The sequence below is a fragment of the Heptranchias perlo genome, chromosome 22 (genome assembly GCF_035084215.1).
Source record: "Heptranchias perlo isolate sHepPer1 chromosome 22, sHepPer1.hap1, whole genome shotgun sequence".
NCBI classification, from domain to species: Eukaryota; Metazoa; Chordata; class Chondrichthyes; order Hexanchiformes; family Hexanchidae; genus Heptranchias; species Heptranchias perlo.
Window position 1 is genome coordinate 31,891,929 of NC_090346.1, and position 27,092 is coordinate 31,919,020.

General features: G+C 39.9%; 1 protein-coding gene across 4 annotated transcripts in view; it reads left to right on the top strand.

Moving 5' to 3' along the window:
• The window catches only part of LOC137340627 (transmembrane channel-like protein 7), a 62,029-nt gene that overhangs the window by 7,778 nt on the left and 27,159 nt on the right, over positions 1 to 27,092 (top strand). For 3 of the 4 annotated variants that reach the window (XM_068003207.1, XM_068003208.1, XM_068003209.1), the window contains 7 exons: positions 1,495 to 1,643; positions 2,893 to 3,060; positions 7,059 to 7,141; positions 9,481 to 9,626; positions 10,396 to 10,543; positions 15,752 to 15,925; positions 18,310 to 18,470. In XM_068003207.1, the coding sequence (XP_067859308.1) occupies positions 1,495 to 1,643; positions 2,893 to 3,060; positions 7,059 to 7,141; positions 9,481 to 9,626; positions 10,396 to 10,543; positions 15,752 to 15,925; positions 18,310 to 18,470 (1,029 nt within the window). The remainder of the gene's footprint in view (positions 1 to 1,494; positions 1,644 to 2,892; positions 3,061 to 7,058; positions 7,142 to 9,480; positions 9,627 to 10,395; positions 10,544 to 15,751; positions 15,926 to 18,309; positions 18,471 to 27,092) is intronic. The other variant, XM_068003210.1, reaches the window with a different exon arrangement.

Below are 27,092 nucleotides of genomic sequence, written 5' to 3' on the forward strand. Positions count from 1 at the left end.
TTCAATAGTCATGCTACTGTTGCATAACACTCCCATCTTTACATCCTCTCCTTATAATCTAATTTGGAAACCTGTTTGAGATGGCACTAAGCTGATTCTTGAGCCACATAACACTTTATTGCCAGTCAGGATCTGTGTACATCCTTCAGTTGAAAAACGATTCTCAAGTTTTAAAAAAAAAGGGAATTTCTTTGGAGCTGCTCCTGCTCTTCCACTGTAACTTCAGTGGAAGTGCAACGGAAACCCCGTTTACATGCGTAAATGGGTTTCTGCAGCATTTCAAGCGAAGTTACAGCAGTGGAAAAGGGAGCGACGCAGGGATTTCTCTGCCTAGGTCTCAGCACAGTGTACAAAAGCAAAAAGGTAATACTAAACGTATTCAAATTCTGGGTTAGATCACAGTTAGAATATTCTGTCCAGTTTTACGTGTGTTAACGGAGTTTCTCCCACTACCGGTGGAGTGGGAGAAACTCCCAAGGAATTTCCCAGCCAATATCACCCAAAAGTAAAACTTCATTTGCTAGGGATGTTAACCTCTAAGGTAATTCTGAATAATTCAGACTTTAATATGTTAACAGTGGCTATATGTCTAACAGTGATGGCTTCTGCCGAAATTGACACCATGGTGAAGCTGTGCAAATTAACTGAATGTAGCAATGGAGCCGCTGCCTTTCCCAATTGCATGTAGAAATGAGGCTAAACCAGAAATGGGTTCCTTTCCAGTCGACTGTGTGGTAAAATATCAAGGATCTCAACTGGACAATTGAGAGTTCAAATTCAGATTTAACTGAGCTTCACACTTTCTTCCCTTCATTATGCAAGTTTTGGTGATTCTGCCAGACAACTAAATGATGAAGCACTGCTGCTGTGACACGTCAAAGTGCTGTATTTTACACTCCATATATGCAAGTTTCCTGATTTTACACAAAAAAGTCCAGTAAACAGCATACAGACACTTGCAGTAAGTCTATTTTCTGAGGCGAATACACGTTTTAAAAATAGCATTTAGAGTCTGAACACAAATGGGCAACAGTTGGTAGCACTGCATTTTTACGGCAGATTTTATTTTCCGGGGTAGGCAAATGAGTTCCGCAGGCAATTTTGGTGCAGGTTCTCATCAAGATTGATGCAGAAACTGGTGTAACTTTCGGAGTCATTTCTGCGTGAGTGTGATCCTGGAAATTTGGGACTTAAATTGTTTGACTTTGGTAACACAGTTACCGCTCTTGTGAAGTGATTTAATTAGTGGGTTGGCCTAGAATTGGCTAAACTTGCCGAATGAGGATGGCTAGGTTTAAATATCCTTTTTATGTTGGATATTAAATGTAGTCCTATCATTTTTTTTCTCCAAAAGATATGTTTTTAAAAGTTATATTATAGGGTGGTCCAGCAGCAAAATACTTCAGAAGAGGGGATTTTTTTTTCCTGTAGGATAATTGTTGCACTGTTTTTCTTCTGTTTTTTTAATTTTGTATTCTATTACTATTTTATTAGAGACAATCAAGGTTATCAAACGTACAGGTTAACAATAGGGGAGCAAGGCATTCTATTTAAAAAAAAGTCATGGATGCGGATAGCACAAGTAACCAAGGAGCTTTTATCCAGCCTGCATCTTTGGAAAAAAGACATTCATGATATAGAAGGTGAGGACATTTGAATTGCTGTTCACCTAAACTATTGAGCCAATCTGTTTTCAGTCAATAAAATGTTGGATTGCAACAGTGTGCTTTGGTAAAATGTTAAGAATAGCTCATAACTTTTTGGTTTGTAAATTTGAGTTCTTCATTGCAAGAGGAGGAGAGATGTCTGTCAATCCTTAAACTAGTCTATTTTCCCAATAGTTTCCCTCCTCAATAACTTTTTAAAAAATTGGAGCAGAATGCCTAGTAGGAGAAAGAGGTCTTTAGATCATGAACTGCCCGGAATTGGATGGGGGGAATACTTTTGCCCTGTAAGGTTGCAATCATTTATTTATTATGAAACACGGGGGGGGGAAATGTTTATTATGCTAAAAGCAGAGCATAAAGTATGTAAATTATACAATTTGTATATGCGAGTATGAGTTTTTGTGGCTTTCTTCTCCGTAACTCAATATGTTAAGTCTGTTCCACAGAGAAAGAGCCATGGTAGTGTTAAGAATGATGTACGTTTAGCATTTTTAAACAAAACTGTATTGCAAAAGAATGCTGAAAACTAATTGCCAGTGTGACCATTGGTTATGGTGGTCCCTCACATTTTTGAGTGCGGTCATCCACTTTGGACCTAAGAAAGACAGATCAGAATATTTTCTAAATGGTGAGAAGCTCGGAACTGTGGAGGAGCAGAGAGATTTAGGGGTTCATGTACAGAAATCACTAAAAGCTAGTGGACAAGTACAAAAAATAACTAAAAAGGCTAATGGAATATTAGCCTTTATCTAAAGGGGGCTGGAATACAAAGGGGTAGAAGTTATGCTACAGTTGTATAAAGCTCTGGTTAGACTGCATCTGGAGATACATTCAGTTCTGGGCACTGCACCTCAGGAAGGATATATTGGTTTTGGAGGGGGTGCAGCACAGATTCACCAGAATGATACTGGGGCTAAAAGGGTTAAATTGTGAGGAGAGGTTGCATAGACAAGGTTTGTATTCCATTGAGTACTTGGGAATTCCCCAAAAAGATGTTGAGGTTAGATCAATTGAAAATTTCAAAACTGAGATCGATAGATTTTTGTTAGGTAAGTGTATTAAGGGATATGGAACCAAGGCAGGTAAATGGAGTTGAGATACAGATCAGCCATGATGTAATTGAATGGTGCAGCAGGCTCGATATGGTCTACTCCTGTTCCTATATTCCTAATGTTGCTAACTGTTGAAATGTTGAACTTTTTTGATTTTTCTTTTTATCTTTCAGGCAAATTTGGCACTGGAATCCAATCTTACTTCTCCTTTCTCCGTTTTCTGCTTTTGTTGAATTTTGTGATGTTTCTATTAATGTTTACTTTTGTCACACTTCCGATGATCATTTCGACGCAAGGAGTTGTTAACGTTACACGTGCCAAAGTTTCCTCTTCTGTCATAGGTAATTGATGTACGTTAAACTTAGGAATGCAGATTTTGTTTTTGGAAACTTAGGAGTTAATCATAGTGCTCACAAGACACTTGTTCCAATCAAATTCAAGTGCTGATGAATCATTTGTTACAGAGAACAACCTGCCGTATATCTTTCAACCTTCACATAGAGATAAGATGTTGCTGGCATCTCGTAGGAGAATGAAATCAACTAGGATCACAAACTGGATGCCATGGGGCTGCTGTGATCTTTTCCCACTCCATTCTGTATATGCTCCTGTTGTAGACCACACCTTCCTTATTTTTCTCCTGCTGTCAGCTGGTGCTGTATGCACAGTCTACAGAAAAAGTTTTTTTTTCTCATTAAATCAATACGGTGTAGTAGCTACCAGTCTTGGGAATAATTCTGCAACAGTGTTCATGATATTTTGAGGTTTTTATTTTTTGGAAAGTTTTAAGAGGTTTAGCTTTTGTTCAGTTATTGTGCCATTTTCTTAGGCTATTGCATGCCATGCCTCAGTTTTGGTACACCAAATTATTAGTTGGCTTGGTTCTGGCCAACCCATCTTTGTTCTCTGGTTGATAACAGCTTCCAAATTTTAATCTTTTTGCATAGCAATGAGTTCTATCTGTCTCCGGCTGGAATCCTTACTGATGGCCCAGGAACATAGTGGGTGGGGATGCCTAATGGGTCAGGCCACATTCTCCTGCGCCTGCCTTCTCTCAAAGCTTCCAAACCTTGGGGTTCCCCCGGTGATCTTAGATTCATGGATATTTAACCACCTTTTCTCAGTCCCTTGCCAGTGCTCCCAGTGCCTGCAACCCTTATTTAGGGCTTAGAAGACTGTAGGATCTTCTCTTTCCACTCTCTGATACATGAACACTTCCATCCCCCTCAACACACCCAACTGATGCAGACCCTATCCATTACTGAGACTTTGTTGCCTTAAAGGGACACAGTCTCACCGTAGCAAAATAATATATTGTGCATTAGATAATATGTACAATGGTGTATTATCCAGCTTACACACTGAGCATTGCCACAAGAGATCCACAAGTGGTACGAATAAGATTGCATTGCACACGTCCTTCCCAGAAACAGCTATGCCGCCTACTTGTACTGGTTTTCTGGAGAACTTTTATAAATGTGTCAAGCTTAGTAAAAGGGCACAGCTCAACAGTCTCAATCACCTAAAGGTTATCTTGAATACAAGGATGTCACAATAGATTTCAGTTGCAGAGAGAACATTTGTTTCTCCTTTTGATTTGAATCTGATTCTGAGCAAACTAAAGTTAGAGTTGCTGTTTGAATCTGTGGGTTTTGTATGATTGCATGTCTGATACTTTCCTAATCTTTGTGTAACATTTTTAGGCTTCATTCAGATAATTATCTCATGTTCGGCACTCCCGCAACTGAGTCCTCACTTCTCACAAACCATTGACTTTATATACATGGTAGCTGGTAATGTAGCATTGCCCAGGGGTCGAACAGAAATTCCTCTTGCTGCAGTAGCTTACTAAATGGACATAAGGCCTCTTGTGTTCTAGTCTTCGGATAATGGGAGAATAAACACACAAGCAGATCACGTAACATTCTAAACTAGTAATTAAAGTTAAACAGTACTATGCAGCTTCTGCGTTTTTTTGTTCCTTTTTCTCCCTGTGGTCAATGTTAGTGCCCGATTAACATTAGCTAGCAAAGCACAGGCAAGGGATTAAATCCATGGGATTCCTTATCCATAGGTTTATTCCTATAATATACACTGTTTATCCACCAAGTCATCGAGGGAGCCCTGGTGTTGAGGTTTTACCTGTTACTTCAGATTTCTTCCATTCAAAGGACTTGTACCCAATCCCATAGCTTTTGGAACCAAAACTTTTCACCAACCTAGGCAATTAACAGTGACTACACTTCAAAAGTACTTCGCATTGGCTGTAAAGCACTTTGGGATGCCCTGAGGTCGTGAAAGGCATTATACAAATGCAAGTCTGTCTGTCTGAACAAATTCAAGTTATAGTCCAGCAATTTTATTTTAAATTCACAAGCTTTCGGAGACTTCCTCCTTCCTCAGGTAAATGTTCAGGATCTCCTTGAAGCCTACGCATTTATACATATAGAACAATACATGGTGTTTACAGACTGCCCCTGCAACTGCCCGTTGCCAAGGCAATCACCGTGTTCAGACAGAGAGGTGTCACCTGCAGAACCCCCGAATACACATTCAACAAAAAAACAAACAGGGAAAAAAAACAGAGAAGAAAAACAGAGAGAGGCGGAAACATCCGGAAGGCAGAGAGAGCCAGCAAATGACCCATTATATTAAAAATAGATAACATTTGTTCGCTGGTGGGGTAACGTGTAGCGTGACATGAACCCAAGATCCCGGTTGAGGCCGTCCTCATGGGTGCGGAACTTGGCTATCAATTTCTGCTCGACGATTTTGCGTTGTCGTGTGTCTCGAAGGCCGCCTTGGAGTACGCTTACCCGAAGGTCGGTGGATGAATGTCCATGACTGCTGAAGCACTTCAGCAGTCATGGACATTCATCCACCGACCTTCGGGTAAGCGTACTCCAAGGCGGCCTTCGAGACACACGACAACGCAAAATCGTCGAGCAGAAATTGATAGCCAAGTTCCGCACCCATGAGGACGGCCTCAACCGGGATCTTGGGTTCATGTCACGCTACACGTTACCCCACCAGCGAACAAATGTTATCTATTTTTAATATAATGGGTCATTTGCTGGCTCTCTCTGCCTTCCGGATGTTTCCGCCTCTCTCTGTTTTTCTTCTCTGTTTTTTTTCCCTGTTTGTTTTTTTGTTGAATGTGTATTCGGGGGTTCTGCAGGTGACACCTCTCTGTCTGAACACGGTGATTGCCTTGGCAACGGGCAGTTGCAGGGGCAGTCTGTAAACACCATGTATTGTTCTATATGTATAAATGCGTAGGCTTCAAGGAGATCCTGAACATTTACCTGAGGAAGTCTCCGAAAGCTTGTGAATTTAAAATAAAATTGCTGGACTATAACTTGGTGTTGTAAAATTGTTTACAATTGTCAACCCCAGTCCATCACCGGCATCTCCACATCATGAACAAATTCAGGTTTACTCAATCACTAAACAAAGGTAAGTGAATTGGGTCGCAGTGTCTGTCTCCTTATATGAATCCTCAACAGGGCAGGATCTGGCAGGAGAAGTCAGAGCTCATTATGGTCATGTAGTTGGGATTCCTTGGACCAATCTACAGAAGGTTCGTATCAAAATTATCTGCAAGGGAGCTATCTGCTGACCGCTCTGCTGGCCAAGTGCTTTAGCACTGCAGTGTTCAACGTCAGTCTGAACATGCAAATTTTCAATTTTACAGTTGGTTTCTGCACTTTTTTTGAAGGACTGTGTCCCTTTTGTGCGTTGCTTTCCCTTTCCTCTATAATGGGAGGACAGCAATATCTTATTTATATGTCGAGATTGAGCTGCTTTGAAAGAAGGGGAAGACCATGCTTATGGTAGATATTTCTAGCAATTTTATTTCTTTAAAATTAGGTTTAGTACTTTTGTGTTAATGTGTGTGAAGCTTTAAGCAACAAAGGAATTATCATGCAAAACCTTGAATTTGAATTTAATGTGCACTTCACTAAATATTGCAGGATGAGTATCTTAAATGCAAAGTACTCCTTTATTTTCTATTCTCTTTCTTCCTATTTTCATGAAATAGTGGTTGGCAAAGGGCTGAACACATATGTGATGGTACAAAGGCGATTAGTAAATTTCTTGGGCTGATTCACCAGTTGAGTTTGTTAAATTTATTTTCCTCTCCCTTGAGGAAGCACTTTGCTTGTACTCTTCACTTACTGACAGCTTGGCTAAGATGGAGAAATCCTTCTGTGGGGTATCCCAAGTGAAATCCTATGTCTATCCACTCTTTAGTGCAAATTGTTGCTCTAGCAATATTCCTTTGTGAAGTTTGTCTTTTCAATGAAAATCTTACCTATCTTATTTTTGTGTTTCATAGCTGAAGAATGTACCAAATATGAACAATCTAACGAAAGGCTTGTTGTCTTCTATAGTTACATAATTAATCTCCTCTCAGGGACAGTAAGTATATTCAGATATTAGTATGGTAGAAATTTAGAAATGTCATATGATGTAATTACCTAGAAACCACATTTCAGTTTTTTCCCCCTTCTGTTTCACCCATCGGGTGGGATGCATCCTAGGTTGCTGAGGGAAGTAAGGGTGGAAATTGCGGAGGTACTGGCCATAATCTTCCCAACATCCTTAGATATGGGGATGGTGGCAGAGGACTGGAGAATTGCAAATGTTACACCCTTGTTCAAAAAAAGGTGGAAGGATAAAGTACAGGCTAGTCTATTTAACCTCAGTGGTGGGGAAACTTTTAGAAACTATAATCCGGGACAGAATTAGCAGCCACTTGGACAAGTTTGGATTGATTAGGGAAAGGCCTATCGTGTTTAACTAACTTGATAGAGTTTTTTGATGTGGTAACTGAGAGGGTAGATGAGGGCAATACTGTTGTTGTGGTGTATAGGGACTTTCAAAAAGCGTTTGATAAAGTGCCGCTTGTCATCAAGCTTGAAGCCTGTGAAATAAAGGGGGCAGTAGCAGCATGGATACAAAATTGGCTAAGTAACAGGAAGCAGAGAGTAGTGGTGAATGGTTGTTTTTTGGACTGGAGAGAGGTGTACAATGGTGTTCCCAGGGGTTTGTACTAGGACCACTGCTTTTCTTGATATATATTAATGACTTGGACCTGGGTGTACAGGGCACAATTTCAAAATTTGCAGATGACACAAAACTTGGAAGTGTAGTGAACAGTGAGGAGGATAGTGATAGACTTCAAGAGGAGATAGACAGGCTGGTGAAATGGGCGGACACGTGGCAGATGAAATTTAACTCAGAAAAATGCGAAGTGATACATTTCGGTAGGAAGAACGAGGAGAGACAATATAAACTATAGGGCACAATTCTAAAGGGTACAGGAACAGAGAGATCTGGGAGTATATGTGCACAAATCGTTGAAGGTGCCATGGCAGGTTGAGAAAGCAATTAAGAAAGTATACGGAATCCTGGGCTTTATAAATAGAGCCATAGAGTACAAAGGCAAAGAAGTCATGATGAACCTTTCTAAAACACTGGTTCGGCCACAACCGGAGTATTGTCCAGTTCTGGGCACCGCACTTTAGGAAAGATGTGAAGGCCTTAAGAGAGGGTGCAGAAAAGATTTACTAGAATGATTCCAGGGATGAGGGCTTTAATTACTTGGATAGACTGAAGAAGCTACGGTTGTTCTCCTAGGAACAGAGAAGATTGAGAGGAGATTTGATAGAGGTATTTAAAATCATGAAGGGTCTAGACAGAATAGATAGGGAGAAACTGTTCCCATTGGCGGAAGGGTCAAGAACCAGAGGACATAGATTTAAGGTGATTGGCAAAAGTACCAAAGGTGACATTAGGACAAACATTTTTAAACAGCAAGTGGTTAGGATCTGGAATATACTGCCGGAGTGAGTGGTTGAGGCAGATTCAATTGTGGCTTTCAAAAGGGAACTGGATAAGTACTTGAAAGGAAAAATTTGCGGGGCTGCTGTGGGGGGGTGGGGGGGTTAGTGGGACTAGCTGGATTGCTCTTGCATAGAGCGGCACGGACTCGATGGTCCGAATTGCCTCCTTTCGTGCTGTAACCTTTCTCTGATTCTATGCTGCCCTGCATTATTACATAACTGTAATACACCATAAATATCTGGTATATTTTGTGCTGCTTGACAAATTTTGTGACTTTCTTCCTAAACTTGATAATGTGGAATTATGTACACAGTGAGTTGCAGTGAACAACAGTGATGGAACTGATTTCTAAATCATTGTTGGCTATGTAATAAGCAAAATTGATACACAAATTTGTGTGTCAAAATTTTGCTAGAAATACATGTTTAAATCCAAATTGTTTAGTGCAGTTAGGAGTTTGTGTTAGTAGAGTAACTCACTTTTCCTTTGCTATCATGGAGATTCGATGAGCAACAGAGCGTTTGTATATTCTTCTGGTTTATATAGATTCAGTTGTATTCTAGTAACATTTCAAGATTTAAATGTAAATCTTTTGAAAATGTTGGAATTACAGTGCATGATTGCATGTTCACGTTGCACAACCTCTGCTCTTTTGAAACCTAATTACAATTTTTAAAATAAAGCTTTGACGTACTGGAATCTTAAAACATTTTTAGCTTGTTTGCCAGTTGAAAACCCATGTAAAATACCTTCTTTATTTTTAAAGCCCACCTTCCCACCAACATGAAACTGTCAGGGTTTTGCACTTGAAATATACATAACTTGGGTATAATCCATTGCACATTTTTTTGAAAAGACTCTGTTGGAATATCTGTTTGTCATTTACTAGTATATTTTCTGTTTATTTTTAGGGATTCCTGGAGGAGACACATCTGTTTTATGGATTTTACAGTATCGATAATTTGCATTCTGGCTATTTTTACTATAATCTGCCACTTGCGTACTTCATGACAACGTTTTCATACATCCTACTGAGCCTATTCTGGATCGTAAAAAGGTAATTGCTTCTGTTCCTGTTCCAGCTCTAAGTTTAATACAATTCAAATAAATATATAAAAGAAATATATGCACAGCAACATAATTTGTTTTATTTTCAAGTAATATATTATCGAAATCCTCTTGCGTAGGCTTGGGATTACTGGTTACTCTCAACTGTTTTCTTGACCATGTATATGATCTTGTTCACAAGGTCAGTATGTTTGGTCAAATGTGATTTGTTATACTTTTGCCATGGAACAACTCCATCTTCAGATTGGCCATATTCAAAATAGTGATCAATTTGGTAAGAGTGAAGGAATCTTTCAGGTAACTCTTTTGTCACATGTAACCTGTAGATGACTAAGAATTCAATAGATTTTCTGCCCCAATTGACATAAGTTGCCCAGAATGTGTACAAGGGATGAACCCTCCCTATAGAGGTTAAACTTCATTCAAAGGATGAAGACTATACCTATGACAAATAATTAGCATTCTTAAAAAAAAAATCATATATTGCAGATACTGTATGTAGTAAGGGAAACTGATAAAACAGTTTCATTTCTTGGACAATTATAGTAGAATTTCTGTATCAAAATATAAAGTATAATCAGAGTACATTTTCTATGTTAATTAAAAATATTCTAATTTAACACTTCCCATATGATCAGAACTGAAATTTAAACAAACTGAAATTGTGTGTATTTTGGCAGTTGCAAAAGTTACTTAAAAAGTGTGTTTCGAAGGTAGATTTCTTACCACTACTGCCAGTTTTATCTTGTGTCCCTTAGGGCTGTGGAAGGTTTCAAACAAAGCTTTATCAGAGCTGAAGACCGATTTCAGAGTTTTTGTAATAAGATTTTTGCTGGTTGGGACTTCTGCATCACAGATCAGCGTGCTGCAGTGTTGAAACATAGCAGTCTACAGTATGAGCTAAAAGTAAGTGTTTTTTCTGGTCCCTCATGGACTAGCAGAAGTGCAAGCTTTGCTAATGTCTCAGTGTGCAAAATAACAACAACAATTTGCATTTATAAAGCGCCTTTAACATAGAACATCCCAAGGCGCTTCACAGGAGCGTTATCAAACAAGATTTCGCATAAGGAGGTATTAGGACAGATGACCAAAAGCTTGGTCAAAGAGGTAGGTTTTAAGTAGGGTCTTAAAGAGGAGAGAGTGGCAGAGAAGTTTAGGGAGGGAATTCCGGAGCTCAGGGCCTAGGCAGCTGAATGCACGTCTGCCAATGATGGAGCGATTTAAAATCGGGAACGCGCAAGAGGCAAGAATTGGAGGAGCGCAGAGATCTTGGAGGGTTGTAGGGCTCAAGGAGGTTACAGAGATAGGGAGGGGCGAGGCCATGGAGGGATTTGAAAACAAGGATGAGAATTTTAAAATCGAGGCATTTCCAGACCAGGAGCCAATGTAGATCAGCAACAATGGGACTTGTTGCGAGTTAGGATATGGGCAGCAGAGTTTTGGATGAGCTCAAATTTATGGAGAGTGGAAGATGGGAGGCCAGCCAGGAGAGCACAGTCTGAAGGTAGCAAAGGCATGGATGAAGGCCTCAGCAGCAGATGAGCTGAGGCAGGGGCAGAGACGGGCGATGTTACAGAGGTGCAAGTAGGTGGTCTTGGCTATGGTGCGTATATGTGGTCAGAAGCTCATTTCAGGGTCAACTCAGATTCCGAGGTTCAGACGCAGACAGTGGCCAGGGAGAGGGATGGAGGTGGTGGCTAGGGAACGGAGTTTGCAGCAAAAGCACTGCAAGGTTGGGCAGTATAGAGAGGGAAAATCTCAGTTTAGACCTCTGTTTAGCTGGTTTCAGCTGTAATGGTAATGGGCTGCTACGCTCATCCTTCAGCATACCAGGGAGGATTCAAGATTCCCACTTCGGATTGTTAACAGGTGATCCCTGGTGAATGTGACCATTCAGTGAGGATGAAATTGGGTTTGACTGTAATGGACCTCATGGTAAAGTAGTTTGCCAGATTCTTGGAAAATGTCTACTGAGGTTGATTTACAACAATAACAACTACTTGCATTTATCTAGCGCCTTTTAACATATTAAAACGTCCCAAGGCGCTTCACAGGAGCATTAATCAACAAAATTTGACACTGAGCCACATAAGGACATAAGGATATTTAGGACAGGTGACCAAAAGCTTGGTCAAAGATGTAGGCTTTAAGGAGCGTCTTAAAGGAGGAGAGGTAGAGAGGCAGAGGTAGGGAGGGAATTCCCATGCTTATGGGCTAGGCAGCTGAAGGTACGGGCGCCAATGGTGGAGTGATTAAAATTGGGGATGCGCAAAAGGCAAGAATTGGAGGAGCGCGAAGATCTTGGAGGGTTATAGGGCTGGAGGAGGTTACAGAGATAGGGAGGGGTGAGGCTATGGAGTGATTTGAAAACAAAAATGAGAATTTTAAAATCGAAGGTCACCAATACTATCGAATCACACCCAAGTATAAATCATTGCTTTTAGGAGAAGGTGGCCAATAGAGGAAAATCATAGGGAAAATTGGAGGAAGGCAAAAATAGTAAAGGGTTTTTCCGATGAAATCTTCACTGATCTGTGGGCTATTTTGACTCCTATTTTGTACCAATAATTTTGGCAGGATCATTATTTAGAACTTCGTGCTGTACCTTTTTGGCCATACCAGGCCCTGTTTTAGGTATTGAACCTTTATTGTAAACCATGTTCAAAAGAAGCAATCATCTTTCTTCAGGAGATTCATCCTACCATTATCAGTTTAGAGGATCACTAATGACTAGGGCAGTTGGGTCGAATTCTAGGCTAAGGAAGGCTGTGTTTGTATGGTCCATTGTGCCAGTCAGCACTTCTATGCATCTCCTATGCCATATTCATTTGTAATCTACCAGGCAAACTTGGGACAAGGTAGATTACTGATTCAGAGAATGAGTTTAAGCTGTTGAGTCAATGGGAAAGATGTATGTTCTATCAGGATATATGCCAAATGAAAATAATCTGCCTTCACAACCACTGGATGGGATTTGCTTACCACTGGGTTCACAAGTCCCTACTGTGTCGAGGACCCTTTTCTCCTGTTACTAGGGACGACCTTCAGAAAGCAGCACATTAACAACAAATTCAAGTTGATGCTTCAGATCTAAGTATGGTCAATAATCCTAGGCTAAGGAAGGCTTTTTGAGGCTCCATCTCAGCCCAATGTATACCACAAATAACACAGTGCCGATGGCAGGGCAGAGGTAGAACGCTCAACTCTCTTGCTGAGCTATATACTCAGTAATGATGCCTTCCTCCCTGACTACAAGCAGCCCAAATTGGAAGATGGAGTGAGGGGTCATCAACAAATTTTTTAAAACTCAATTAAAACTAATAATTGGGTTAGGTATTCTTGAACTTAGGAAATCCCTTGTGGTTTGTGGCAGGCTTCCTGATTTTTATGGGAATATATCACAATGGCCAATTGAAAATCCTTATAATTAAGGCTTAGTTTAAGGTAGACTCAGCCCCAAAGGAACACCACTATTAAAATTCTAAGGAAGAATTGGCAAACTTAAACTAAGCTTAAATAAAACAAACTAGCAAGTAACTAAAATAGCAAAATTAAATTTAAACAAAAATCCCAAGTGGTATAATGTGAAAGGGAAGGAATTTGGGACTGATGCTTTAAGAATCCAATTTAGTATGGGGTAGTTATCAATCAGGCAAATAGGCTATAGAGTGCATATGGAGGGTGTTGAACTACAGGGTAGAACAAGTTGTAATAGCAATGTACAGATGAGTGATGGGGCTAATTCTGAAGTATGGAATTGATCTTTGGTCAGCCAACTTCGAAAAGAATATTAGTACCAGAAAGGATTCAGCGAAGTGTAATCAGTATGATTTCAGGCACTGTTGAATTAAGTTATAAAGAAAGGCTTGTATGGAAAAAATGACTTGAGTATTTGCAGTTGGCAAATATACTGTACGTGCTTAATAAAACATCCTGATTCAACAATGCTGGTTGAGGCCTAGTGGTGGGCGAATGCAGAAGTCTTGGCATTGAAGGAAGGGGACAGGTGAGCCAAGGCCTGAAGGAAAGTGCCACCGTTGTGGAGGAGGTGGGGGAGCAAGTAGGCTGAAGTCTGAAATGAACAGGCTGGGCAATAGCGATGGGATTGGTGGGTACGTGGTGTGGGGAAACAGCAGCCTGAGATTTCAACAGGGTGGCTGATGGTGAAGCAACCGGGAATGGTCACCAGGAGTTCTGAGGACATACGCAGAAGAAACCAGGAACAGGGAGCACAAAGAAAACTTAGCAAGCCAACCCATGGGCAGTATTAGGAAAGATTGGTGCCACAATGCCACCAAACTGGGAGGTTCACTTAGGAGGTCTAACCGAACACCATTAATCAGCCCCATTGAAATCATTGCAAAAATTCAACTGTGACCGTAATATTGTATTGGAGGTAGCATGACCATGACAGAATCCTGACAGAATGAAATGTAACAAGAAGTAAATGTTACTTGACCTGAAGTGCGTGCATATCAAAAGTTTTAATATTTAGATATATGGATATAGTTGGTAAACAACTTCATTGCAAAATGCTGAATATTTAGTAAGAACTTAAATACGAAAAATTTAAAGCTCAAACTTCTTTATTTTACCTTTCTCTCCTTCACTTCTCCACGTTCCCATCCCTATATTTACTTGCTTTTTGTCTCTCCTTCATCTGAGGGTGTTGTGGTAATTGATAGCCCAGCTGGACCTCCACTCCAGTATGCAGCATGTGATTATAATGTAGAGCACATGACCTGTTTCAGTGTTAAAATTACGTAGAAATTACATCTAATTTCAAAGATTTTGTCTAATGTCAAGCTACCTGCCTTGATGTGTTCTGTGTCTTTACTGTACTGTTTTTTTCTATTTTTGCTTTAAATGTAACAGATGCATATTGCAGACTTTTTTTTTGAAGAAAGCTTTCAAAAATTTCACTCAACTGTGTATAATCAGGCTCCATCCTGTCATGGCTCTGCTGTTCGGAACAGGATATAGATCAGTCTGGGAGTTGTTGCTTGAGTGTCTGTACAGCTGCCAGCCTCATTTCTAAAAATAACATGTTCTGACAGGCTAGCTGTTCTCAGTGTACACAATGTTCTGATAAACTTGGAGTTGGGCAGGCTGATTATTCAGTATGATATATAATAGGAAACATGCAAAATTCCTGCTGGGGATGTGGACCGTTCTTCAAAATGGATCTGGGTCCCTACATTCTTCAGCTGAAGGCAGTAGTTTTTGATACGCTTTCAACACTGTATTGTTGTTTGTGCAGTTGTTGAGGTGGCTCTGACTATCTGAGACGCCTCCCTCCATACTACCTGTTTCTTCCTTCATTCCTTTCTTAGTTCCAAACAGCCTGTCTCCTCTTGTCTGTATCCCTGCCAATATTGCATTCATTAAAGCTTTTGATATCTTGGGGTTTTGGCCACAGCAGGTACCACGGATGCTGCTCCTCTTTCTGCTATTTTAATGCCCCACTTGTGCTTTTGTATGTTCGTTCTCTCTCTCTCTCTCTCTCAAAGACAAGTTTCTGTGCTTCCGTGCTTGTAAATTGTAGCTTAACTATATTTCCTTCCCTCCCAATGGTGGAACCGGTTAGGGGCAGGATTCTGCTTTAAACCTGCCCTGCATATTAAATTAGCTTCTGGCTCGCCGCCCCCCCCCCTCCCCAACTTCAAGAAAATGCTGACGGCTGCCAGTGGATCATGCTGGTGGGTGGAAATCCAGGCCCTAAAATCAGGACCATGACAAAAATGTGACATTTGGAAAGTTAAGAGCAATTTAATTTTTTTTTAAAATTCAGTCGATATCATTAAGTTATCTGTGGTATTGTTAAAATTAGGATTTACATTAGATTAATATTAAAATCCCAGTTAGATTGCTTTCCAACAATAACTAAGATTTTAAACTGGGTAATTTCTCTTTTTAATTGCTCACTTTCAGTAAAAATTATCTTTGACAAGTCAACGACAAGGGCCGATTGGCCTGTTTCTGTGCTGTACATTCTATATAGTTCTATGTAAGTACACCTGCAGTGTCTATGTAAGTACACCTGCATTGTTTTTGTTAGAAAGGATGTTTTTGTCAAGAAACTAAAAATTTATGCAATTGTTTTTATGGTAATAGACTGACTTGGATGAAGAAAGAATCAAGCAGAAGATTGCAGATAGGACCAAGAAAGAGAAGTGCCGCATCTACCTCTTGAGAGCTTTCTTGAATTTGGTAGTTGTAATGATATTGGCGACTTGTTTTTATTGCATTTACAGAACTACAGTTTTCTCACAACAGTATCGTGACAAGGTGAATATTCAGTTCGTTATTTTAAGTGATGCTGGTGATATACTAAGTGTTATTACTGGAGCTTTTCTGTAAGAGTTAGACTTAAAATGCTATTGTGTGATAACGTACCTTTTTAATTGTTTGGAAGTTATACTTTATTTGTTCTTACAATGCAATGGTCAAACTACAATGTTCTGATGCTATTTAACATCTGCAGAACAGCATCATTTTGAGGACTGCAAATGTTCGTTAAATTCAAATATTTGCATCAAGGGTTAGGTTGGTATTTACCATGTTCCTGCATTTTGGCAGTCTAGGAGCCTGTAATCCCTATAGACTCAATCAAGTTCAATGCTCCCATTGCAAAATGTGTAAAACACTTATGGGACATATACCAGTAGAACAGTTAATATACAACCTCTGCCTGTGGCTTATAAAGTACCTGGTAGTCAGGGACCCTTGGAGGCCTGCATGGTACAAGTCTCTTCCTACCTATGCACATTCCAACCACCAAAGAGGGGAAAAGCAGACCAGTATGGGAAGGGATGAAAAGCTAGCATCTTCTTATTCAAAACTGTGCAAAGGGTGATGATCCAATCCTGCAAGACTGCCACACCACTCAAGCAGGACCTGCAATGGTCCCTAGCCCTCCCAGGCATTGTTGTCCTTCAGTACCATAACCAAATTGTTCTGCTCCTTAAATACATGTTGGGTTGTGTGAAGGCATCAATATACTCTGCTGTAAATATCATGTAGTAAAACCGTATGGTGAGTGCAAAAAGACATGTAATTTTATTAATGAAAATAAATTGTCGTGATGGTTCTTTTTACATGTTGCATTGCATGAATTATGCTTCTTAACATTCAGCTTTATAAAGTATCCTTTTCACGTATATCATTCTCTGTTACTGCTTTGGAATTAAAATTAGAGGTTTTTTTTGCTGCCTTCCCACATTTCAGTTGTTTTGGTACAAATAATGATCGCTGCCTGACATGTCTGTATTACCAAGGTACTTTGTACTGTAGTGGTGAATACAGAATGACATATATTCCAAATGTAAAGTGGTGGGTATTGGAAATGGAAACATGAAAGATGTACAAAATAAATGGGTGTCCATTAGTAAAACTGTGGAATAAATTGAACCAGAATACATTTTTTTACAAGATACCTGATAAAAGTATGAACAGGAGCTTGTATATAAACTTGTGCAGATTTGTAAATGTAATAAAATTACATAAAGATTAGTGGCTCTTCTGTACTGCCCATGGTAAGTCAGAGGATATATTATTTTATAATGGAAGTGTTACACCAAGTAATACAACACAGCTGCCAATGGTGGGGCGAAAGGAGGGATTGACTAGGACAGCAAAGTTGCAAATACTCTGGTTCAGTCTGAGATAGTGGCTGGGGAAGGAGATGGAGATTGTAGCAGGGGCTGAAGATAATCAGTGTTTAGCTGGAGGAAATTGCAGCTCATCAAAGATAGAATTTTAGACGAAGTCTGACAGCACAGAAGCAGTTGAAAGGGTCAAGAAAAGTGGAGGCGAGGTAGAGCTGGGTGTCAGCAACATACACGTGGAAACTGACTCCACAGTGTGGATGATGTAGTGAAGGGGCAGCATGTAGATGAGGAGAAGGAGGGGGCCAAGGATGAATCTGGGGAATTCTGAGGTGACAGTGAGGGAGTGAGAAGCCTTTGGTATAGATAATTGGAAATTCATTCAGCCTAACTTTACATTGGCGGTGGAGATTTCAGAAATAAATAAGTCAAGCTATACAAACTCATGACTTTATTGCAGCAGTGCAAGATCTTACAGGAGTATTTTTCCAGACTTAAAAATGGGAGCACTAGAAAGCTAATAGAGCTTCAGTTTCAAGCCCCAGAGAAAAGTGTAGACCTATGTGGAGAGAAGTTGCTGCAGGGATTATCTTAATTTAAAATAGGTAGATTTATACCTATGTTTAGTGCTTTCTTTGAGAATTGCTTATTTTTTATGTTCTTCTTATTATGTTAAAAGTGCAATTTTAGATGTATATTGTGGCTCAAAGCGAAAGCAGTTGGAGCTAATTGTTTTCACTGATTTGATAGGTCAGTTTTGTGGCAGTTGTTTATTCATAGTTTTTCCTACCTGCCTAGTGAATGGAATTAATCTTTGATCAGTTCACATTTAGTCAATCAGATATTTGATCCAGCCACAGATAACCAACAGATGGTAGGTTATTTGAGCCAATCATGATGCCGTTGTGGTGTTATTCTAAGAATGCATGCTGGATTTTTAATTGGATAGACAGACTAGGTTTAAAAGAAAACACATAATTGCCATTGTCCTGCTTAGTTTTATTCAGTATTCAGTTTTAGATTTTTACAGCGGCATAGGTTTAATTTGATTGTTTTTCATTTTAGCGTACATTGACTGTAAGAGGCTTCACAGAAGATCTAACGATTCAGTACTTGCCCTCCATTGTCATCACTGCAGCTAACTTTATCACGCCAATCCTGTTTGAACGCATAATCCGATTTGAAGACTATTCACCAGCCTTTGAGATAAAATTTATACTTATTAGGTATGTATGGATGTAAACAGGATAGAGGATATTTTTATAGTTCATTTTGGTTGTGGATTATGCACCATAAATTTGAGGCAGTAATCCATCCAAAAGGTTCAGGTGACTAACAATCTATGTTTAGCTCCTGTTGGCCTTGACATTATTTAAACTACTTTGTTGTATTACTGTTTAAAAGTGCATGTAAGGGTTCTAGTTATTACCAAAGCAATATCTGCAGGGCATAGAATTTTGAAATCATCTACAGGTTATTTCATGAAAATTTTTTATCAATAAAGTTACAATTGTTGCTTGAAGATGGCCCTGTAAGCATAACGCCATGGGACTAATTGAGTACAATGTGGAAGGACTTCAACATCACCCACTTCAACCCTCCAACTTTCCAGCCCTTAACACACAAAGATTTCAGCCCCACCCCACACAAAACAAGTTTCGACTACCTACTGATCTTGGTCTTCAACCCTCCCCCCACCCACCAATCAAGGTTTTGGCCTTCAACCCCCCAGCACTGAGCAAGATTTCAACCCTATTCTCTTCCACCCCCAGTGAGTAAGATTTCAACCCCCCTCCTACTGCTCCCCCACCTCTACTGGCTGTATTTCCAATTCCAACTCACCCGCTGACTGCAGCTGCCCTTCACGGACTATCACTACCCCTCTTCATTTCAATTGGTGAGGAAGGTTATGCAGCCTATCAGGTATCGGCCATGCATCCAGAAAGACGCTACATTCCTCCCATTGAAATTTCTAATCATCTAATGATTCCAGGGTTTTTGTCTCCACTACTTTATCTGGAAGTCCATTTGATGTGCAAATAACTTCCTATTGTCCATCTTAATTTTATCTTTTACTAGTTTGCATCTTTGTTCCCTTGTCCAACTCTTGCAATTTAATTTAAAATAATAACAATCCTCATCGCTTATAGCGGATGCATTCATGCAAACACGATCTGCCCGCTATATATGATGTCCAGTATAAGAGCCATCGCGTGCATGTATGTGCTGAGCATTTCTACCGGTGGAGTTAATCATCAAAAAGTTAAATTTCCGTGCAATGTATTGTAGCCATTGTCTCTAGAATTACATAGAATGTACAGCACAGAAACTGGTCCATGCCGGTGTTTATGCTCCACACGAGCCTCCTCCCACCCCTCTTCTAACCCTATCAGCATAACCTTATATTGCTTTCTCCCTTGTATGTTTATCTAGCTTCCCCTTCAATGCATCTATGCTATTCGCCTCGACTATTCCTTGTGGTAGTGAGTGCCACATTCTAACCGTTCTCTAGGTAAAGAAGTTTCTCCTGAATTCCCTTTTGGATTTGTTAGTGAATATCTTATATTTATGGCCCCTAGTTTTTGTCTCCCCTGCAAACGGAAACATCTTCTCTACATCTACCCTATCAAACCCTTTCATAATCTTAAAGACCTCTGTCAGGTCACCCTTCAGCCTTCTCTTTTCTAGAGAAAAGAGCCCCTGCCTGTTCAATCTTTCCTGATAGGTATAACTTCTCAGTTCTGGTATCATCCTTGTAAATCTTTTTTGCACCTTCTCCAGTGCTTCTATCCGTTTTATAATATGGAGACCAGAACTGTGCACAGTGCTCCCAAGTGTGATCTACCCAAGGTTCTATACAGGTTTAACATAACTTCTCTGCTTTTCAATTCTGTCCCTCTAGAAATGAACCCTAGTGCTTTGTTTACTTTTTTTAATGGCCTTATTAACTTGTGTTGCTACTTTCAGTGATCCCTTTGCTCCTCCATCCTGTTTTAGACTCTTATTTTCCAAGGAGCATGTGGTCTCCTTATTCTTCCTACCAAAATACACCACCTCACACTTATCTATATTGAAATTCATTTGCTAATTACATGCCCATTCTGCAAGTTTATTAATGTTTTGTATTTTGTCGCTGTCCTCCTCAGTATTAACTATACCCCCTAATTTGGTGTCGTCTGCAAATTTTGAAATTGTAAAACACCTTGTTTTAAAACAATGTAGTCCCCAAGCTAGAAATTATGTCAGCTGCACTTATCCAGAGATAGTTCCAGCTTTAATAAAACTTGTGAACAGGGTGACTAGAAAAGAAAACAATTTGTCACAGTAGGTTTGGAGTACCCATAAACTGCAACGCTGACATCAATCATTGGCTTGCTTTCCAATAAAACACTGGCCTGCAGTTGTTTCTGCCGGAAATAAACGGAGCATCAAGTACGCTATAACCAGCAACTTTGAAATTGACGCTAATGCAAATGGTTTTTGATTTTTGTCTGATATAAGTGTCTGCCCTTTTTAAATGTAGATGTTTTAAGTGGTGAGGACTGTACACTAGATTTACCTTTTCCATACCCTTAACTATCTTTTATATCTCTATAAAATCACAGCTCAGATGCCTCCTTTCCAGGCTGAAAAGCCCAAGTTTCTTCAGTCTTTCCTCATAATAGATACCTTTAACACTAGGTATTAGGCTTATGGATCTTCTCTGCACTGCCTCCAGCGCTTAAATACCTCCCTTGTTTCCTGGCAATCAGAACTGTACACGGTACTTAATTTGTGATCTGACTAGATATAAATCAGAAACAGTAGTGGTTCCGAAACTGAGCTCTGGAGCACCACTTGGTACTTCCTCCCCCCAACCCCAACATAACCCCTCTAACAAGTACCCTTTGCTTTCTACTCTTCAGCCAATTTCTTATCCATTCCTAAGATTTACTCTGGATGCTCACAGCTATGAGTTTACCTAATAGCCTTTTATGTGGAACCTTGTCAAATGCTTTAAATAGAGCCAAGAAGGACTGAATCCAGAGAACAAAATCAAGATTGTGGATTGGCTGCCTGTTCGACAACCCACCTGATTTTCCTTTCCGTTGACTTCAATGAAGTTGAAGGCAATAGAATGAAGTTGAATTTTACACCCAGTAGTACTGAAAAAAAAAAGGCAAAACAGTAAAATAGGCAACAAACAAGGAATATAAGCATCAAGAAACAATAGTAGCAGTACACTGGGAAAATTAGTGTAAGACAGCACTTGTGCATTGACAAAGTGGCTTTGGATATGCATCAATGCAAAAGTGCCATTATAACTTGCATTTGGGTCTCAATGTGACTTTGGGATGAATTAAAGCCAAGTGGTGTGAGTCCCCTTCCAGAAACTTATCTCACTTTGGCTTGGCACTGGATGTAGTGTAAATCCAGTTCACATCTGTCATCAGCACTGTAGTTTTCTTCCTCATTAGTTAAGACTTCAGGAACCAGTTAGAAGAACATTGCTGGGTTTGAGTCAGGGCTGCAGCAGAGGTACTGCTTCAGAATGGGGACAGAACTTCTTGGACATGGTGAAAATCAGAATCTGTGCCACAGACCTCACACAGATTTTATAACATTAAATCTCCCATGTGCAACACTGAGATTTACAGTTATATATACATTATGATTTATTTGAAATATTGCATACTGATGTGATCTAATCAGATTTTCTCTAATGTACAGTCAATTGACTATCACTAGCTTTTGAATGGCTAGTCTGAACTCTGATTACTGAAAGATGAATATCTTTAATGTGGCATTCTTTTACATGGAAGTTAATGGACTTGCTGGAATAGAAGTGTTAGTCTGTTTGAAATTCACTTGAAATTGTTTTTTGTTAATAATTAAATTGCCAAATTGGTAGAACTGCAATGTTAGCAATTAAATGACTAACAAAAAAACAGATTTTTTTGAACTATTACAAGCAGAACACACTCCAGTTATTTGTTATGGCCTGCAATTTTTGCATGTGTGTGAACTGCTGCTTCATATTTCTGATTACCTGCTGCCGGCCTCTGATCCCTAAACAGTGCATGTCACACTATACAAGATAAGATCACTGTTATGCCCGTCACTTCATCTCGTATGGAGAGAGCGTAAAGAGAGTTAAAATCAGCTGGACAAGAGAACTTGTTCCCTGATTGTTGGAACAAAAACATCCTTAAGCAACCATACAATTATGATCATTTTCTATTAATTCATATAATATCTAAATTTTAATATTTCAGTTAATTATATGGTATTGAGATTAGCCTCTATCAAATTTGTTTTTCAAGACTTGATTCTGCTGAAAAGACAAAAATGCATTTAAATGAAAACTTCAGTTTTCTTTTTAAAATTGTTAAATCAGTTGATGCAAGAACTGAATTGGAATTTATTTAAGCTAGATTTGGTCAATATAGATAATCAAAAGTTTGTGGCTGATCAGGAGATGGTGGCGTGCAGGACAAAAAAGGAAATGGAAATATGAAAGAATCAAATAAGGTGTTTAAAGATAAAAGTAGATTTTCTTTTTATATGTGAGGAACAACCGGAATAAGCTTTTGGAATTATAGGGGTATAAATAGCCAGTGAAAATATTGAGCTGTGAGTAGAAAATGGGCTTGAGATGAAACTAATAAAATGTAGAATGTTTCACAGAAGTTGATCCATGAAACGAGGTAATGGAATGGCATATTTGGTAGTTGATATAACAGCAGAAGTGGAGATGGTAAAGCAGCCTGGGTAGTACAATTATTAGAATGATGATATTGTAGTAATTAGCAACTGTTAATGAACTGTTTAACTGTTCTGGCAAGTAAAAAATACAGCATGGAATCATTGTATGGTGATCACGAGGGTTTTCAGGGGTGAAGTGGACAGATCAGGGAGAACCAGAGGGAGGGCTAAAAGTACTTTCACTTTCTTGTTTTCAGAGCTAATTAATGAATGTTTGTTTCTGAGCACAGCATTTCTAGCAGAGTACAACAGATAGTATTTTAAACTTTGTGTTTAAAATTCCAGAAGACTGATAAATATAAGCTGATGAAAGGGAGCCAGTGTGGATTTGTGAAGGGTAGGTCATGTCTGACTAATCTAGTTGAATTTTTTGAGGTGGCCACTAGCATGGTGGATAGGGGAGTGTCTATGGATGTTGTCTGTATGGACCTTCAGAAGACATTTGATAAGGTTCTGCACTATAGATTATAAGCAAAAATGAGAGTGCACTGAATTGGAGGAAACCTTGTAATATTTTTCTGTAATTGGTTGGGCAGTAGGAAACCGGGTAAGGATAAAGGGAACGTTCTATGATTGGCAGGATGTGACAAACTGTGTTCCCCAGGGATCAGTATTGGGGCCTCAGCTTTTCATATATATTAATGATTTGGATGAAGGAATAGAGTTATAGATCCAAGTTTGCAGATGGCACTAAGTTAGGAGGTACAGTAAGTTGTGTAAATTGGAACTAGACATTACAAAGGGACATAGACAGACTAGGTGAGTGGGCAAAACTGGCAGATGAAGTTCATAGAATGATACAGCACAGAAGGAGACCATCGTGCTTTTTGGAAGAGCTATCCAATTAGTCCCACTCCCCTGCTCTTTCCTCATATCCCTGCAAATTTTCCCCTTCAATATTTATCCAATTCTTCGGGGGTCCAGGCCACAATCCCGAGTGATGCCCACTGCTGCTATTCGGAAGGTCAGTGGTCTCACCAGGCATACCACTACTGACCGTACAGCAGGTTGTTGAGAGTCTCCTAATATCTCCTTCTTTGCTTGGTGTTGATTTTTGTCTGAGCTTCTGTAAAGTGCCTTGGGAATTCTTGTGCATTAAAACACTTCATGAGCGCGTTGGTACTCCCTACCCTGGCCTTGTCTCTTCCTTTCTCAATTGCCTTGTTCTAGTAGGCGGCGCCTGTGCTCCCAACCAGTCATTCAGGAAACTTCGAGGTTCGGCTCTGACTCAAATATAGGTCCTGGTCTAATGCATGGCCCTTCTGGTGCACTCCTGCCACACTTAGTGCATCATAATGGCTGAGAATTTTCAGCCACACAATAATTAGCTGAGATTTTTAAAAATTACTTTATTTAAGAGAATGTATACATATGTTAAGTCACTGTGCAGTTTTATCACATGGTACTTACAAGAAAATACATTGGTCCCAATATGTGCATAGTTGCACCAATGTGCCAATGTGCTATTTGGTGATGGGGATAAATTCAAAAAAGATCCTGTGGTTTATCTGGGTCACAGTGAAGGGTTTTACACAGCTGGGTCATTGTCCTCTTGTGGGGAACTGGGAAGGGCTTTTTATTACCTTGTAGCCCATTCTGATCTCCTTGTGGAGGGGGGAGGTGGTTTATGTCTGTGCAAGCTGTCTGGATCATGTGTATTTCCAGAAAAGGGCTCCAGACTACCTGGTATCTGCTCAATAGCAAGTGGAATCTGACTGGCATATGTTCCACATGTGTGGAGGGTTGCATATTCTCCACTGTGCAAAAATACATCTTGCAGCTAGCAGTGACAGTTGTGCTACCCTGCAAGTTTTGATTGGGGGGAAATTACTCTCCGGTGGTGAGGCTCAGGGATTGAGGCCCATCATATCCTTCCAGACCACTGCCCTGAGTGGTAAAATGCAGAGCCACAACCAGAACATGCATAGCAGTGTATTCTTGTCACAGTTCCTTTAGCAGTCAACACTGAAGCAGGACAGAATTTGTAAAGCATTTGTAGGATATGGTATACTAAATATACTACCCTGAGCTGGCCCTTGCCCACTCTGCTGCAGGTGATGGTTGTGAGAGTTGCTTCCACACTTATCTCCAGTACTCCCCTGTTATTTGGTAGCCAGGGTTTTAATCCAAGCATCACTTAAGGCTTTCAATATTGTGCTTTGGTCTGGAGGGAAACCTGGTCTCAAGGTGGAGATGTATTTGCAGGGAATGGGAGTGCAATTCCAGGGATGTTGGCTGACCTTGGAGTTTTTGAAGACTATCCAGATTCTAGAGGAAATGCTTCATTTGGACATAGCAGAATAGACTGTCTTGGGAGAATCTGCCTGCTTATTTTTGGAAGGACACAATCTAGCCTTTGTTGAAGATTAGTGATGCCTTTCTCATAGAATCATAGAATGATACAGTACAGAAGGAGGTCGTTCGGCCTATCATGCCTGTGCTGGGTCTTTGAAAGAGTTATCAAATTAGTCCTGCTCCCCTGCTTTTCCCTATAACCTGCAAATTTTTCCCCTTCAAGTAGTTATCTAATTCCCTTTTAAAAGTTAATTGAATCTGCTTCCATCACACTTTCAGGCAGTGCATTCCAGATCATTACATCTCTCCGTGCAAAAATTTTTTTCCTCGTGTCGCCTCTGGTTCTTTAGCCAATTAACTTAAATCTGTGTCTTCTGGTTACCAACCCTTCTGCCACTGGAAACAGTTTCTCTTTATTTACTTGATCAAAATCTTTCTTGATTTTGAACACCTCTATTAAATCTCCCCTTAACCTTTGCTCTAAGGAGAACAGCCCCAGTTTCTCCAGCATCTCCATGTAACTGAAGTCTTTCATCCCTGTAAATCTTCTCGGCACCCTCTCCAAGGCCTTGACATCCTTCCTAAAGTGTGGTGCCCAGAATTGGTCACAATACTCTAGCTGGGCCCTAACCAGTGTTTTATAAAGGTTTAGCATAACTTCCTTGCTTTTCTACTCTATGCCCCTATTTATAAAGCTAAGAATCCTGAATGCCTTTTTTAACAGCCTTCTCAACTTGTGCTGCCACTTTCAAAGACTTGTGTGCGTACACCCCCAGGTCTGTGTTCCTGCACCCCCTTTAACATTGTACCATTTAGTTTATATTGTCCCTCCTCAATGAATCACTTCACACCTGTGTTACATTTCTTCTGCCATGTGTCTGCCCATTTCACCAGTCTATGCCCTCCTGAAGTCTGTTACTATCCTCCTCACTGTTTGCTACATTTCTGAGCTTTGTGTCATCTGTAGACTTTGAAATTATGCCCTGTATACTCAAGTCCAGGTCATAAATATAAATCAAAAAGAGCAGTGGTCTCAACACCAACCCCTGGGGGGGCACCACTGCACACTTTCCCTCCAGTCTGAAAAACAGCTGTTCACCACTACTCTCTGCTTTCTGTCCCTTAGCCAATTTCAGATCTACGCAGCAACTGCCCCTTTAATCCCATGGGCATCAATTTTGCTAACAAGTCTATAATGTGGTTAAAATGTCATTCCCTTTTTCAGTTCTCTCCTGTACTTTTTGTATTCAGCCTGGTTCTCTACTGAATTATGAACCTGACATTTATTATAAATCTCCTTTTTAAGGTTTCACTTCAATCTCCATATTTTTAGTCATCTAGGGAGCTCTAGCTTTGGATGCCCTTCCTTTCCCCCTCCTGGGAATGTGTCTAGCCTGTACCCAAACTATCTCATCTTTGAAGACCTCGCATTGCTCATTTATTGTTTTACCTGCCAATCTTTGTTTCCAATCCACCTGGGCCGGATCCCACTTCAACTCTGAAATTAACCCTCTTCCAGTTGAATACTTTTACATTTGATTTTTCCTTGTCCTTTTCTATAACTACTGTAAACCTAATATTGTGATCAGTGTTTCCCAAATGCTCCCCCACTGAAACATGCTCCACTTCATTGCCCAGAACTAGATCCAGCACTGCTTTCTTCCTCGTTGTGCTGGAAACATACATATCAAGAAAGTTCTCTTGTGCACATTTCAGAAATTCCTTCCCCTCTTTGCCCTTTACATTGTTATTTTCCTAGTCCATATTAGGATAATTGAAGTCCCCCATTATCACTACTCTAAAGTTCT